The sequence below is a fragment of the Monodelphis domestica genome, chromosome 1 (genome assembly GCF_027887165.1).
Source record: "Monodelphis domestica isolate mMonDom1 chromosome 1, mMonDom1.pri, whole genome shotgun sequence".
Lineage (NCBI taxonomy): Eukaryota > Metazoa > Chordata > Mammalia > Didelphimorphia > Didelphidae > Monodelphis > Monodelphis domestica.
In genome coordinates this window covers 117,254,822-117,268,111 of record NC_077227.1, presented here as the reverse complement: position 1 = coordinate 117,268,111, position 13,290 = coordinate 117,254,822, and the positions used below count along the sequence as shown (strand labels likewise).

Sequence of the window (13,290 nt, the reverse complement as noted above, 5' to 3'; positions counted from 1 at the left end):
CTTCTCTTAAAAATGAGAGCTCTAGTAGGAGGAAGCCAAGCTTAGCAAGTGAAGGGAAGAAAGTAGGAGCAGCTAAAGGGATAAGAGAAATATCATTCAAGGCTAAACAAACACTAGACAAACCTGACATCTCTCTCACTTTGACATTTTTCTAGCTAGAGCAGAAGACAGTGGGATTCAGTACAAAAGTATTTCTCAGCTTAAGATGCATTACTGTTTGAAAGGCACGAGGACCCTCAATTTTTAAGTATTGATTTCCTCATTTAGGTCTCTCTTTTTTTCCCCTTCTGCATCCCTTGGAAACATTAAAGTTGTTAAAGAATACACTTTTGGATGATAACCTTATGTGGTTCTGATCTGGCAAACAAATTCCAATTTTTTTTTAATTCTGGAAAACATTTTAAGTATCAGGCACATAATATTCGAGGTTTTATCTTCTCAAACAGAAACACACACACTCTCTCTCTCTCTCTCTCTCTCTCTCTCTCTCTCTCTCTCTCTCTCTCTCACACACACACACACACACACACACACACACACACACACACACACACACCATATTACACACACACACCCCAAGGCCATGCTGCTCTGAAATTCACCTCATTCTCCAATTCACTCAGAAACAAACAACCCAACCCACCCACACTTCCACAAGACCTACAGACCTGAAACGTGGCTATGAAAGTGTTTCAGTCAATGAGGCAGAGAAGAATTACTCCTAAAAATAACATCAGGTTTGTACTACCCCTGAGCAGGAAGAGTTGAGCTTTAGTAACTACAGAACAGATAGGATTTCACTACAACTGGAAACACAAGGTCCCACCCCAAGGCAACTCTGCCAGTGTCCCAAGATGATCTACATGCCTCTTCCTCCCTTGATGCTACTCACAGACAGCTCCAGTCATTGCAGGGAGCCAATTTTCTTCAGGCTTGCCTATTTTGTGAGGCAAGAAGCAGCCAGGACTTAATCTTTAGAGCCTAGAAATTGATCTGAGGTTTAATCCACAGAGTTAAATGGAGCTGAAAATACTGCTGAAATCTCCAATGAGCAGAAGAAAATAAGGAAGGAATGTGACGTCAGAGGGCAAGCTTGTCACAGCCCAGCATTCTTACACTGAGCAAAGAGCTTAAATTTTATACGAATAAACATTACATTTCATGTGATTCTTGACATAAAAAACATTTACCTTCGTACTACACCAATAATAACCGTGTTTTCTGAGGATTTAGTTGTTCTGATAGACCTTAAATAAAAACCAAAAATACTTCAAAATTAACTCCGTAATACCTTTTTTCTAGAAAACATTATATACAGCAATAAAAATATTATTTGAATAATGAGTTATATATATCCAACTTCAGAGAAAGATCTGATGAATAGAAATAAGCATATCATAGTCTTATAGATATATACATATATATACACATATATAAAAGATATATATGTATATTAATATATAAAAGATATGCATATATATAAAATTTATATATGTATATACACATATATAAAAGATATATATGCATATTTATATATAGAGATACACATGTATAAAGGATATAAATATATCTTTTTGTTAAATTATTCCTTCTCTAGTGAAGGGAGAGGGAGTAGAAGATATCTGAGAATTTTAATGTAACAAACAAATAAATAAATTGAAATACCTTTTAAAAAGCAAATAAAAACTAAAAAAAAGCAAATACATTTGAATTTATTGTTATAAAACAAAGGAAGAGAACTCAGTTTTGGAGGGAAGGACAGCAAAAGAATTTCAGGTAGTATTGATATATGTTAAATGGGAGTCAGCAGGAATATATAAAACAAGAAATTAATAGCAAAATAAATAACAGAGACCTCAAAAACAATAAAATTAATTAAATAGTAGAAATAAAACAGATACATAGCAGAGATATAAAACAGGGAAATAGTGGAAATAAATAGAAGAGAAAAAATATGGAAACAAATAGTAGAAAGAATTTTTTTTAAAATTGAAATAAGCAATAGAGATTTAAAAAGTGAAATCAATGGCAGAGTGATATAAAATAGGGAAATAAAGTCCTTAATTATTTTTATAATCTTTAAAATAATCTTTTTTTTTTTGGCCTAGACCTCTGATTTCATCAGTCTAGGGATTTCCCTCTAACCAATGAAAATCAACAAGTCATCTATAACTTAATAGTTTTGTTGCCAAGGTTACTGAGAAGCTGAGTCATTTGCTCAGGGTCACCCAGTCAATTCATATCAGAGACAGGTATTAATTCCAGTCTTCCTGACTCTAAGGCAAATGAGCTTCTCTCCACTACCCCCTATTGGTTCTCTTCTATTTCTTTATTATTACGAAACTCTTATTTAATGAATTAACACAAAATAATTTTGCAAAACATAAATTAGATGTGGAAACATTTTGAAAGTCTTGGGGAACTATAAGCTTTCTACATTTCCTAAAGTTTTCAGAACATTTTGTGATGATTTTAAGTAAATTACAGTATTGAGATAAAAGGGTGATTTTCAGCAGGGAAAGTTCTGGCAGGACCTATTTTGCAAAACTATTTGCAAGGCTATTTAGGACTTGTGGTTTGTAATCACAATTAAGTGCTAGCATAACCAAAGAGAGGGGATACCAGGTGAGCAGTTTGAAGGGTATGGGTCCTAAGCTCTCCAATGTGGCTTAGTTCTTTCCATTCTCTCTTCCAATTCTATTCACTTTCTACTGAGAAAGATTGAAATTGTTAAAATCAGAGAGCAACAGTTCAGAGATTTGTTGTTTGTCCTTCATTTTCAAAGAGGACCAATGACATCATGACATCTTCCACTTGTGAACTGGATTTAAGTACAGTGATTTAAACTGGATGGTGGGATAGGAAGGGATCATATTACTCGGCCTTATAATAATATTCTGCCAGGATTCCTTCCCTATTTTGGGAACTTGCAGAAGGTTCAAGGAAATGGGTGGTTCTTGGCTTGATAGTTCCAAAGGTTCATTTCAAACCCTTTTTGATTTATTGCAATATGAAATAATAATTGATTTTTTAAATAAAAAAATGAAAAGAAAAGAGTGCTGGATTTAGAGTTAGGAAGAGACAGTTTCAAATCCTGCTTCTGATGACCATTAACATAGGAAAGTCAAACTCTCCAGGCTTGTTTCCTCATCTTTAAAATAAGGATGAGTCCTCCATAGCTCCCTCACACTTTGGTGTGAGACTCAAATGCCTAGCAAAATTTAAAGTATTACATAAATATCATTATTATTGCTGTTATTTGTAATAATTTTATTTTTAATTAGCAAGCATTTCCATTAATCTTTCCCTCCACCCTTGAAGGAAATTGTTAAAAATTCCAAAAATAAAGCCTTCAATACACAGCTGCAATTATACTTTGATTATTTGACCATTCTCATATTTAATAAAATGTTCTTCCTTAAAGATAGTGTCTTCTGATCAACCTGCTGTGGATTAACTATTACAAATCACAGCTGGAGCAGCTGACTATAACCTTGGCATTATATAGTACAGTGGACATTCTGTACTCAAAAACAATAAAAAGTATTATTTATAATACCATAGGATCTTGATTAGCTTAGAATACTCAGAAAATTTTATATGTTCATTCATTAAAGTTTCTGGCTGATTGGAAGTAAAGCACTCTAATTCTTTATTTAATTGGGCTATTCCTATTCAACTGTAAAACCCATGAGACCAAAGCCTTTGTCTTCATCTTTGTATCCACCATAGTGTCTATTACACAGAAGAGTTCAATAAGCATTTCGTTCATCCATTCCACAGATATTATAATAGTGAATGAATAAACCCATTACCAAAAACATTTCTAAAACTGTAGCGCTATAGTATTTTTTCTATCTGAGGTTAAGTACCATATAATGAGTACAATTTAATTTTAAAAATATAATTCATTATCTTAGAAGGCTTCAGAGTCATCAATACTAAAATAAAATTCAGTGTGCAGTATTATAGATAGATGTTTGAGGGTGGCAGTGGACATCTTTAGCATCCATCCATCTTCCTTCTTTTATTACCTTATCCTTCCTCAACTCCCTTTCCTGATCATCCAGGGTTCCCTGGCTAGGACATTCCTTTCAAACCTGAATATCTCCAGTTGGATAGAGGTATCAACCTGAGGCTTGAACTAAATTAAAATGTAATTGGAAAATGTTTAATAAAATAAACAAAAATGTCACACAACAGAGGGAATGTTAATTTGTGGTTTTCTAAGTCAATTTGCAGTCCCCAGGGCTCCCTTTCTATTTGAGTTTGGCCCCTTTGCAGCTACTCTTGACACTCTAGTCTAAATTATTTTAAGTTTAGTGAGAACAGAATTTGGAAATTGGTCCCCTTTCTTCTTAAAACTAACTGATCTGATGAGGAAATGAGGTTCAGAGAAATAGCTACTTCTCCAGTAGGTCACATACATAGATAGCAAAAAGAAAGAGCTGGCTGGGACAAGAACCCAGGTCTATTGTTCTCATCATAATGGCACAACCACTGTTTGGTAGGATTTTGTTGGGTGAAATGCAAGATTTGACAGACTCATCTTAACCAAGTTATTAATGATTGATAATGATTTGATGTGTTATCTCTACAGGGAAAGACTGGCATTTTGATACCCTGTTTTCCTGATCTCTTGTTCAGAAATCTGATTACATACTGTTTAAATGTGTTTGCTATCCAAAAGGACAAAATACCCCATTCCCTACCAATCCTGTTATTTGAGGGGTCCAGTTAAATTAAGTTTTGAAAACAGCATATTTTGTTATCATAATTTTCCAACCTTAAAATGGCTATAATAAGTGACTATTAATTTTCAGTAGATATGCATCCATAATTGATTACCATAGAGAGGTAATGTAGGCTTCTGGATAAAGTATAGGAGTTAGACTCAAGAAAACCTGAGTTCAAATGCTACCTCTAGTATTTACTAACTGGATGATCTTAAGCATTAGGTCAATTTTAAAGTGTATGATGAGATCAGTGATTATCATTAGTAATATCATGTATTTGACTCTCCTTTGGAATTTTCTTTCATCAGACACCAAACTAAAGATTCTCTTTTAAAAAATGACTTTATTAGGAGTATCTGGGTGGCTCAGCGGATAGAGAACCGGGTTCAAATTTGATTTGATATCAGAAAATTCCTAGCTGTGTGACCCTAGGAAGGACACTTAATCACAATTGTATAGCCCTTACTACTCTTCTGCTTTGGAACCAATACTTAGTATTGATTCTAAGATATAAAGTAATGCTTTTTTTAAAAAAGAAATGATTTTAATAAAGAGAACCTTTGATTTTGTGGCTACTACTCTGCTCATAGCATTATATTCACTACGATACACTATATAGTCATGATCTTCAGGGATTGTAGAAATATAAATATATATATATATATATATATATATATAAAATAGAAAAATATTTTGTTGTTTAGTCATTTCCAGTAGTGCCCAACTCTTCATGACTCCATTTGGGGTTTTCTTGGCCAAGAAAATATAATAGTTTGCCATTTCCTTCTCCAGCTCATTTTACAGATGAGGAAAGTGAGGAAAATAAGGTTAAGTATCTTGCCTAGGGTCATATGACTAGTCAGTACCTGAAGCCACGTTTGAATTCAGATCTTCCTGACTCTAAGTCCAGGACTCTTTCCATTGATCCACCTAAGTACTCTAAAGAACAAGATATATCTAAAATTTTTCACATGAGATCGCCCTCCAACCCCATCCTCACTTTTCCTTCTTTAATTAAAAAAATCACCATTGAAGTTCTAAATTGATGCTTCATGGAGCCTAGGAGCAGATCTGAGTTCTTAAAAGTAGAGTTAAGCTTCAGCACGTCCTACCAAGCTGAAAAGGTTGAAGGGATGGGTGGGCTCAGCCCATGGTATAGTGGAAAGAATATTGACTGTAGAGTCAAAAATTCTGGGTTTAAATTTACTTTGTCATGCCTACTACCTGTATGATATTGACCAACAGATTTAAGCTTCTTGATCATACTGTCTTCACCTGTAAAATTAGGGCATTGATCTAGATGGCATTTGAGGTCCCTAGAACCAGAATTTAAACTTAAATTCTCTGACTCCAGATTCTGGATTCTTTCTACTGAACTACACTGAAGAATCAGGGAGTTAGAGAACACAGCCATCCTATTCCAAGATAACTCTTTACCTAACTATGGATCATCCCAACAGTTCTAGAGTGTGGTCTCCTTTAGAGTCCAAATTAAGAAAATTTCCCTGTGGGGCTGAGTTTTTGATCCTAACTCCTTCTGGTCTTGGAGATTTTCTTTATACTTTGCTTAGTGCTTAAACTTGAACAAAAGGAGAAAATTGGGCTCTGGAAACAGTGACTTTCTTACGTGTTTTAATTTTCCACATTATGGAAAGTATTAAAAATATTGACTTGTCTTCCTTTATACCTTATGCTATTGTGGTAAGCAGGGCTCTAAAAAGAATATAGGCTTGGGGCAGCTAGGTAGCACCGTGGATCAAGCACCAGACCTGGAGTAGGGAGGACCTGGGTTCAGATCTGACCTCAAACACTTTCTAGCTGTACAGCCCTGAGTAAATCACTTAAGTCCAACTGCCTAGACATTGCTGCTCTACTGCTTTAAAAATGATACTAAGACAGAAGGTAAGGGTATATATATATATATAAATTCTAGACCATTGTTTTGATTTAGAGGTCTTTTCTTGTTTCCTTGGAAGAAATAAGCAATTACTTATATTATAAATTCTGCTTTATCTAGATTTTTTGTGGGTCTGGATCTGTGATTTCATCACCATATGGCATTTCCTAAGGTGAAAAGCCCCTCCATTGATTCAGAAAGGAAACTCCTCTGACAACTGGAATTGTAGACTGGTTTAGATTACTGAGAAGTTAGTGACTTGACCATGATCCCTTAGCTGGTACATTTTAGCCCTTAGCCCCAAGGGTCATCTAACCATTAGTGCATGCTGTTACCACTCAGCCATTTTTCTCTCTAAGCTGAGGCACATTCTTACCTGCACAATGCTTCTGCATCTAACTGCCGGGAATGTCTGTGATCGATGATGATGATGTCATGATGTTTTTCCAGAAAGCATTCGAGCGCAGACTGAGGATTCTTCGCAATTGTGCACTTAAATCCTGCCTTTTCACATGCCCAACAGAATCCATTACTCTGGTTATCTTCTTTGGTAAACACTAAAAGTACCTGATTTGAAGCAACACAAACATTTTTAAACCAACCATTGACTGCAACCTCAGCATCTTTCTCCCCATACTGGACCGATGATAACAATTTTTTAAAATGGATGAATAAGCAAATATATACATATACATTCCCATTTATATCTGAGTACACAAATATTTCTTAATATGTTTCACAAATACATAAAAACAATTCCAAATAAACAAATTCATTGATATAATCTATAAAATGTTTATTTGGAGGGGTATGTTATAGTTTCCAGAAAATGCCTTTATATATGTCTTCCCTCCTCAATTTGCCTAATATTCTCATTGAGGACACAAATTGTGTCTTTCGTTCCATTTGTAGGTGCTCAGGGAATGTATAACTAATTGATATACAACAAATATTTGCTAGGGGTTTAACCTTGGTCTGACGTCTTACTGTTGTTACAATCCTAACACTCCAACATTTGTATTCCACTGTGAAGCAAATATGATTCTACAGATTATAAAGCATAGTTAAGATTTCAAATAATTTAAGAATTCCACTGAAATGATTAATAAAAATTGTACAGAATCATTCAGTCTTACAATTAACTCAAAATTTGGCAAATACTTAAAAGAAAGCCAATTTTAAGTGTATAGTTAGCCCTTGTTCACATTTCTCTGATGCATTCATCTTACTCTATTAGGTATCATGATAACTTTTTTAAACCAGGCTCAAATTTATGTAACCCATTGCTGCTGAGTAGAGCATGAGTGCTAAGCTTATATTTTGAGAGGCCAAGTCAAGGTCTGGCCAGGATGTCCTTCCCAAAGAATGGCAAAGGAAATCTGGATGAGAAATGCCAAAGAGTGGAAAATTACACTGGCTTTGAAGTCAAGAGCCTAGTTCCAGATCTTACTTCTGACACTTATTACCAGTGTGATCATAGACAGATGATATAGTCTCCCAGGGTCTCAGTTTCTTTATTGGTACAATGAAGGAGCAGGACTGGATGGCTTTTGAGATCTCTCTAGCTCTAGATCTATGCTCTTATGAGCCTAGGTGGATTCTTGTACCTTGTAGTTTTCAGTGGGAATGTACACGAAGTATGAAATTAGGTGGAAACTGAGATTAGAACTCAGCTAATGAAGAAGAGTGTGTTTGGATTTAAGATATGCATAAAATTCTGCTATAAATGAGAAAGAAGATCTACTTGCTTCGATGGTATGAAATGTACCATTAGAGATATAGTTTATGGGTCTGATTTTTGAAGATTATTTTGATTACTAGGCTAGGTGCAATAAGGGGGCATTATTTTGACTTGAAAGTTAGGGGAAAGTACTGACCAAAAACCAGGAATAAACTTTGGTTGGCATTCTGAGATAATCTACTTGGGAAGCCTTTGAATATAGAAGATCTCCTAATAGGACTTAGATAAAGAGAAGAGTGGTCTCCATGACTATGCTAAGCTGGTATAAAGGAGGAAGTGGGCTATTTCTAAGTGAGCTTCAACTACTGCCCAAGAGAACCCTTTCTGGATTGGGGCAGATTCATAATAAAGTCTAGGAATAAGTCTTTATTGGAGGTTGAAAGAAAGAAGGGAGGGGAGAAACAGATGCAATACCAAGAGCATTCTCCAATTAACCAAGGAAACTGCTATCCAACAATTATTCAACAAACATTTATCAACTCCTTCAATATTCCAGCCATCTTGGTAAGCTCTGGGGAAACAAATGCCCAAATAAAAAATAGAAAGAACAGTTCCTGCCTCAAAGACATTTATATTCTATTGCAGGAGACAATAAATACACAAATAGGTCTACACAAGATAGATTCAGGATAGAAGGAAGAAAACATGAGGGAAGAAGGCTCTAGTAGCTGGTGAGACCTGGAATGGCCTCCTGTGGAATGTGGCATTTCAGCCAAATCTTGAAGGAAGCCAAGAAATCTAAGAGGCAGAGGTAAGGAGGGCACTCTTGATATGGGAACAGCCTGTGCAAATGCATGGAAATGGAAGATGGTTTTGTGTGTGTGTGGAACAGCAAATAGACGAGGGTGGCTGGATTATAGACTGCACTGAGGGCTGTAATGTCCAGGGCAATAGTGGAAACAGAGATTGCCCAAGGAGAGCTAGGGGTTTTCTGATAGAGTACTTCAGTTGAGTACATACTTTGCAGATTCATACATGGTGACTAATATGATGGACTTGAGGCTACCTAAAGTCCAAGATGGAGGGTAGTCTACATTCCCCAGTGATTTATGGCAAGACTGCTATGGCAGAACCTTAATATTCTGTTTGGGCTTATCCCAGGTACATGGACGGGGAGAATGAACACAGTATAGAAAATCAGCTTTGGATCCTCCTTCAAGGGAGATGGGAAAATGCTCATGGAGAGAGAGAAGAGGAAAAATATACAGCCTGTTACTGTTATTGCCCAGTGCAGGCATATACATACGGTGTATACAGACTGGACAAATTGGTAAGGGACCCGAATACCATTATGTATTAGAACATAATAGAATGCAGATGCAAAGGGCCAAGGAAAGATCAGACCAGGAGCATCAAAAAAATCAGCCAAGTGAAGTTCAAGAAACTTGAGAAAATCAAGAGGTCTGGAATTAGTTCTGTGAAGGATGAACATAAAACATGCTCTCTGATAAAGAATTACTCAAAGAATCTCTGCTTTTCAGGTAGCAACAGAGCTTATCCTTGTGTTGACAAGGTGTCTCATTTTCCCTACAAAATCATAGGGAACATCATGAAATTATCTTTGTCACCTTAGCCCCTAGCACATGCACACTCATTATATGTTTTGCATTATAGTAAGTATATTTTTCATGAAGTAAGTATATTGAAGTATTTCTTGAAATGGATGGAATTTGTTGAATATTTTCAAAAAAGAATAAATAATCCATAAATTTTCACCTTCTTTTTAAAGTAAAATATTTTTCAGTTCAGGCAACACCAAGTAATTTTCTTCACTATGAGTCACTGTATTTTTCCTGATCTATTCATTAGAATCCAAAATCCATTACCTGCTCAGACCCTTGGAGCATTAGAATGTAGAGACCATGTTGAGTGTGAATAGAATTTGAAAGCCAGGTTTGATTCTTGGTCAGATAAGTAAAGGGTGCACAAATGGATTCCAATTTTATCAAATACAATATATAAAAATCTAGATTTCCAAAGCTTGTGAATCATGAGGGGATATTGACCATATAAAAGAACCTCCATAAGTAAGCTTTTATACATTTCTAAAAAATCTTTTAAAAATTGATTTGCACCAACTTTTTCTATATCACATCCACTGTGCCAAGTAAGGTAAGCTTCACTTAATGATCAGGAAAGAGAGATTTGACAAAGAATGGTTTCACCTGTTTCTTGATATTTATTACCTGAAGCTGATCTTGATGGAATCTCATGGGGCCAAATTGAACATCTGTTACTGTTGCCTGTAAGAAAAAGGGAGACTGCTTAAGAATTGACCTCTCTTTATCAAGGTTACCAACAAAAATGAAATTTCCTCCAGGGTAACTCACAAAGAGCTAGAATTGGACAGTTAACAATTTTCTTTTTTTTTTTAATATTTTATTTGATCATTTCCAAGCATTATTCATTAAAGACATAGCTAGTTAACAATTTTCAAAGACCAATTAGAAACTCAGATGGCACTTTAATTAGCTTTGATTTTTGTTCTGTATAATATCTTCAACTACCTGCTGGATATTTCCACATGAGGTTTAATCATTTCTAACTTATGATTTACTTCTCACCCTGTCTCCTTCCACCATTAATAGTTCCAACTCCAATTTTCCCATCTTTCAAAAAGCAACATCATTCTTTTAGATCACTTGGAATGATTAATGTCTTGCACATAGTAGTAGTAGTCTCTTGGTAACCGAGGATGACGATTGTCTTTGTGCGTTTTCATCTATGGTGTACAGATGAGTGTGCACAAAGACACCTGTGCATGAAGGAGATTTAAGTGGAAAAGTCGATGCACAGAGACAGTCCCACTCTCTCAGCATTGGAAGCCTGGATCCAGTGGTACGAAAAGTCATTACACCTGGAGACTTCCTCAGCTGCATTGGATGGCCATGTTGTCCTTTGTGCTCCAATACGCCCTAAGCACTCCACAGTGCTTTGCTGCGTCGCCATCTCAGCCGTTGAACCTTCTTATTGGTTTCTTCCATCTGTTCAGCCGAAGCAGTCTTCACATGCTGGGTGAGCAAAGCCCTGGTTCACCAGGGGTCGATGACCCGATGGCTACCCTCACAAGGTTTAGTACATGGTAGTGTACATAGTAGGAACTGAAGAAATGATCATTAAATGGTGTGTTTGAGAAACAGTAAGGAGAAGGGCTTGGCTGAAACAGAGGGCTTTTGTTGGGGAATATAGTTGGATAGAGAGACTTCAGAAGGCACAGAAGGGGAAGATAAACAAGTTTGGCTATTGCTCTGTAGGTATTAGGAAGCCATGAGAGGCTTTGGAGCACCTGGGTGACATGGGGCAAGTCACAATTTTCTGAGCTTTTCCCCCCCTCCTATGTTAAATGACAAAGTTGAACAAGATAATCTTTGAGGTCCCTTAAAGGTTTAGATCTATGACCTAATAGTTCTATGATAGCTATAGCTAATTTGGTAGAAAGCAGGACCAACATTACATAGAATTTCAAATGAACTGAATGTTGCAAATTAGGCACCTGTCAGATCCTCTCTGTTAGTTTAGTAAGAAGACTTTAAACCTATTCCCAGAACACATCCCTATCTGATCCCCAAACTCTTGCTTGCCAATCCCTGCTTATAATGTGGACCCTAGTGCCTACCCCTGATATCTTCCCCTCCATATCTTGAATTCCCAGAAATCAACTCAAGCTAGTTATGGTCAATCCACAAATTTCCAGTCACTCCCGTTAGTGGGGAATCTCTCCTCATTCCTCTGTTCAGAAAATGCCAGACTGTGCCATGGAGTGCCCTTGGCCTGGCAAATGGCAAGCTCTGTCCTCAGCTCTACCCCAAGCAAACCCAAATACCTGTCCCTTCTTTCCCACCTTGGGTTGAGTAATGACTAACATTTTAGTGGTCATGAATAAGATAGAAGTAGAGGCTATAATCTCATTCCCAATACCTTTTCTCTAAATACCTTCTCTCTAAATATTATGATGGAGGAAAAGGAAGTGGAATTGTGCATCCCCACACCAATAAATAGATGGATCAATACTCTAGAAATTAGGGTTATAGATTCTTAGAGCAGGAAGGGAGCTTACAAATCAATTAGCCAAGCTCTCCAATTCTACATCCTGGAGTATAGAAAGAGCTAATTGATATGACTGCTGGCCACTCTTCATGCTCCCTGGAGAAACATAAAAATTGGAACATGTATCCCAGGACATAAGCGTTGTGTGAATGTTAGACATGCCCTCTCACACCTACAAGAGTCACATCAGCCTTTCTGGACCTCAGGATTATTTATAAGATCAAATTTCTAGCTCTATTAAGATACTACAGTCACATAAATAGAAAGGAGCAGATGTTCCAATTTTTTAATGAAGGAGAGAAAGAGGACGTCTACAAAAACAGATTGGCAAACAATTTTATTTTCTGAAAAAAATGTTATTAGTAGGATTGTTTGTGAGCATTTAAAAACAAGTACTCATCATTAAGTTCAACATAGATTCATCAAGAAGACTGTGTCAGATAAATTTCCTTCTCTTTTTCTGATATTGGGTCACTAGACTAAATGGCAGGTGACTGTCATGGACACAATGAAGCTTGATTTCACTAGGTATATGTGACATATGACCAAATTTCTCATGATAACTTTAAGGACAAAATGGAGAGGTTTAGGCCATGTGACATTATAGTTGGGTGGATTTGAAAGTGGTTGAATGAGGGTAGCTAAAGAGAAATGGTTAATGGATTAATGTCATCCTTGAGAGACAATTAAAATGATGATAGCTTACAGAATCTATTATAAAGTGTCCCTTAAGGAATTGTCCTGGGCTCTACGGTATTCATTTTTTAAAAAAGATTTAACATAGGTTCAAATCCGGCCTCAGCCACTTCCCAGCTGTGTGACCCTGGGCAAGTCACTTGACCCCCATTGCCAAGCCCTTACCACTCTTC

General features: G+C 36.3%; 1 protein-coding gene across 3 annotated transcripts in view; it reads right to left on the bottom strand.

Moving 5' to 3' along the window:
* PDE8A (phosphodiesterase 8A) overlaps positions 1-13,290 on the bottom strand; it is a 275,867-nt gene that overhangs the window by 85,090 nt on the left and 177,487 nt on the right. For all 3 annotated transcript variants that reach the window (XM_007479228.3, XM_016424524.2, XM_007479229.3), the window contains exons 2-4: positions 10,561-10,617; positions 7,010-7,200; positions 1,191-1,247 (exon numbers count right to left, since the gene is read on the bottom strand). In XM_007479228.3, the coding sequence (XP_007479290.1) occupies positions 1,191-1,247; positions 7,010-7,200; positions 10,561-10,617 (305 nt within the window). The remainder of the gene's footprint in view (positions 1-1,190; positions 1,248-7,009; positions 7,201-10,560; positions 10,618-13,290) is intronic.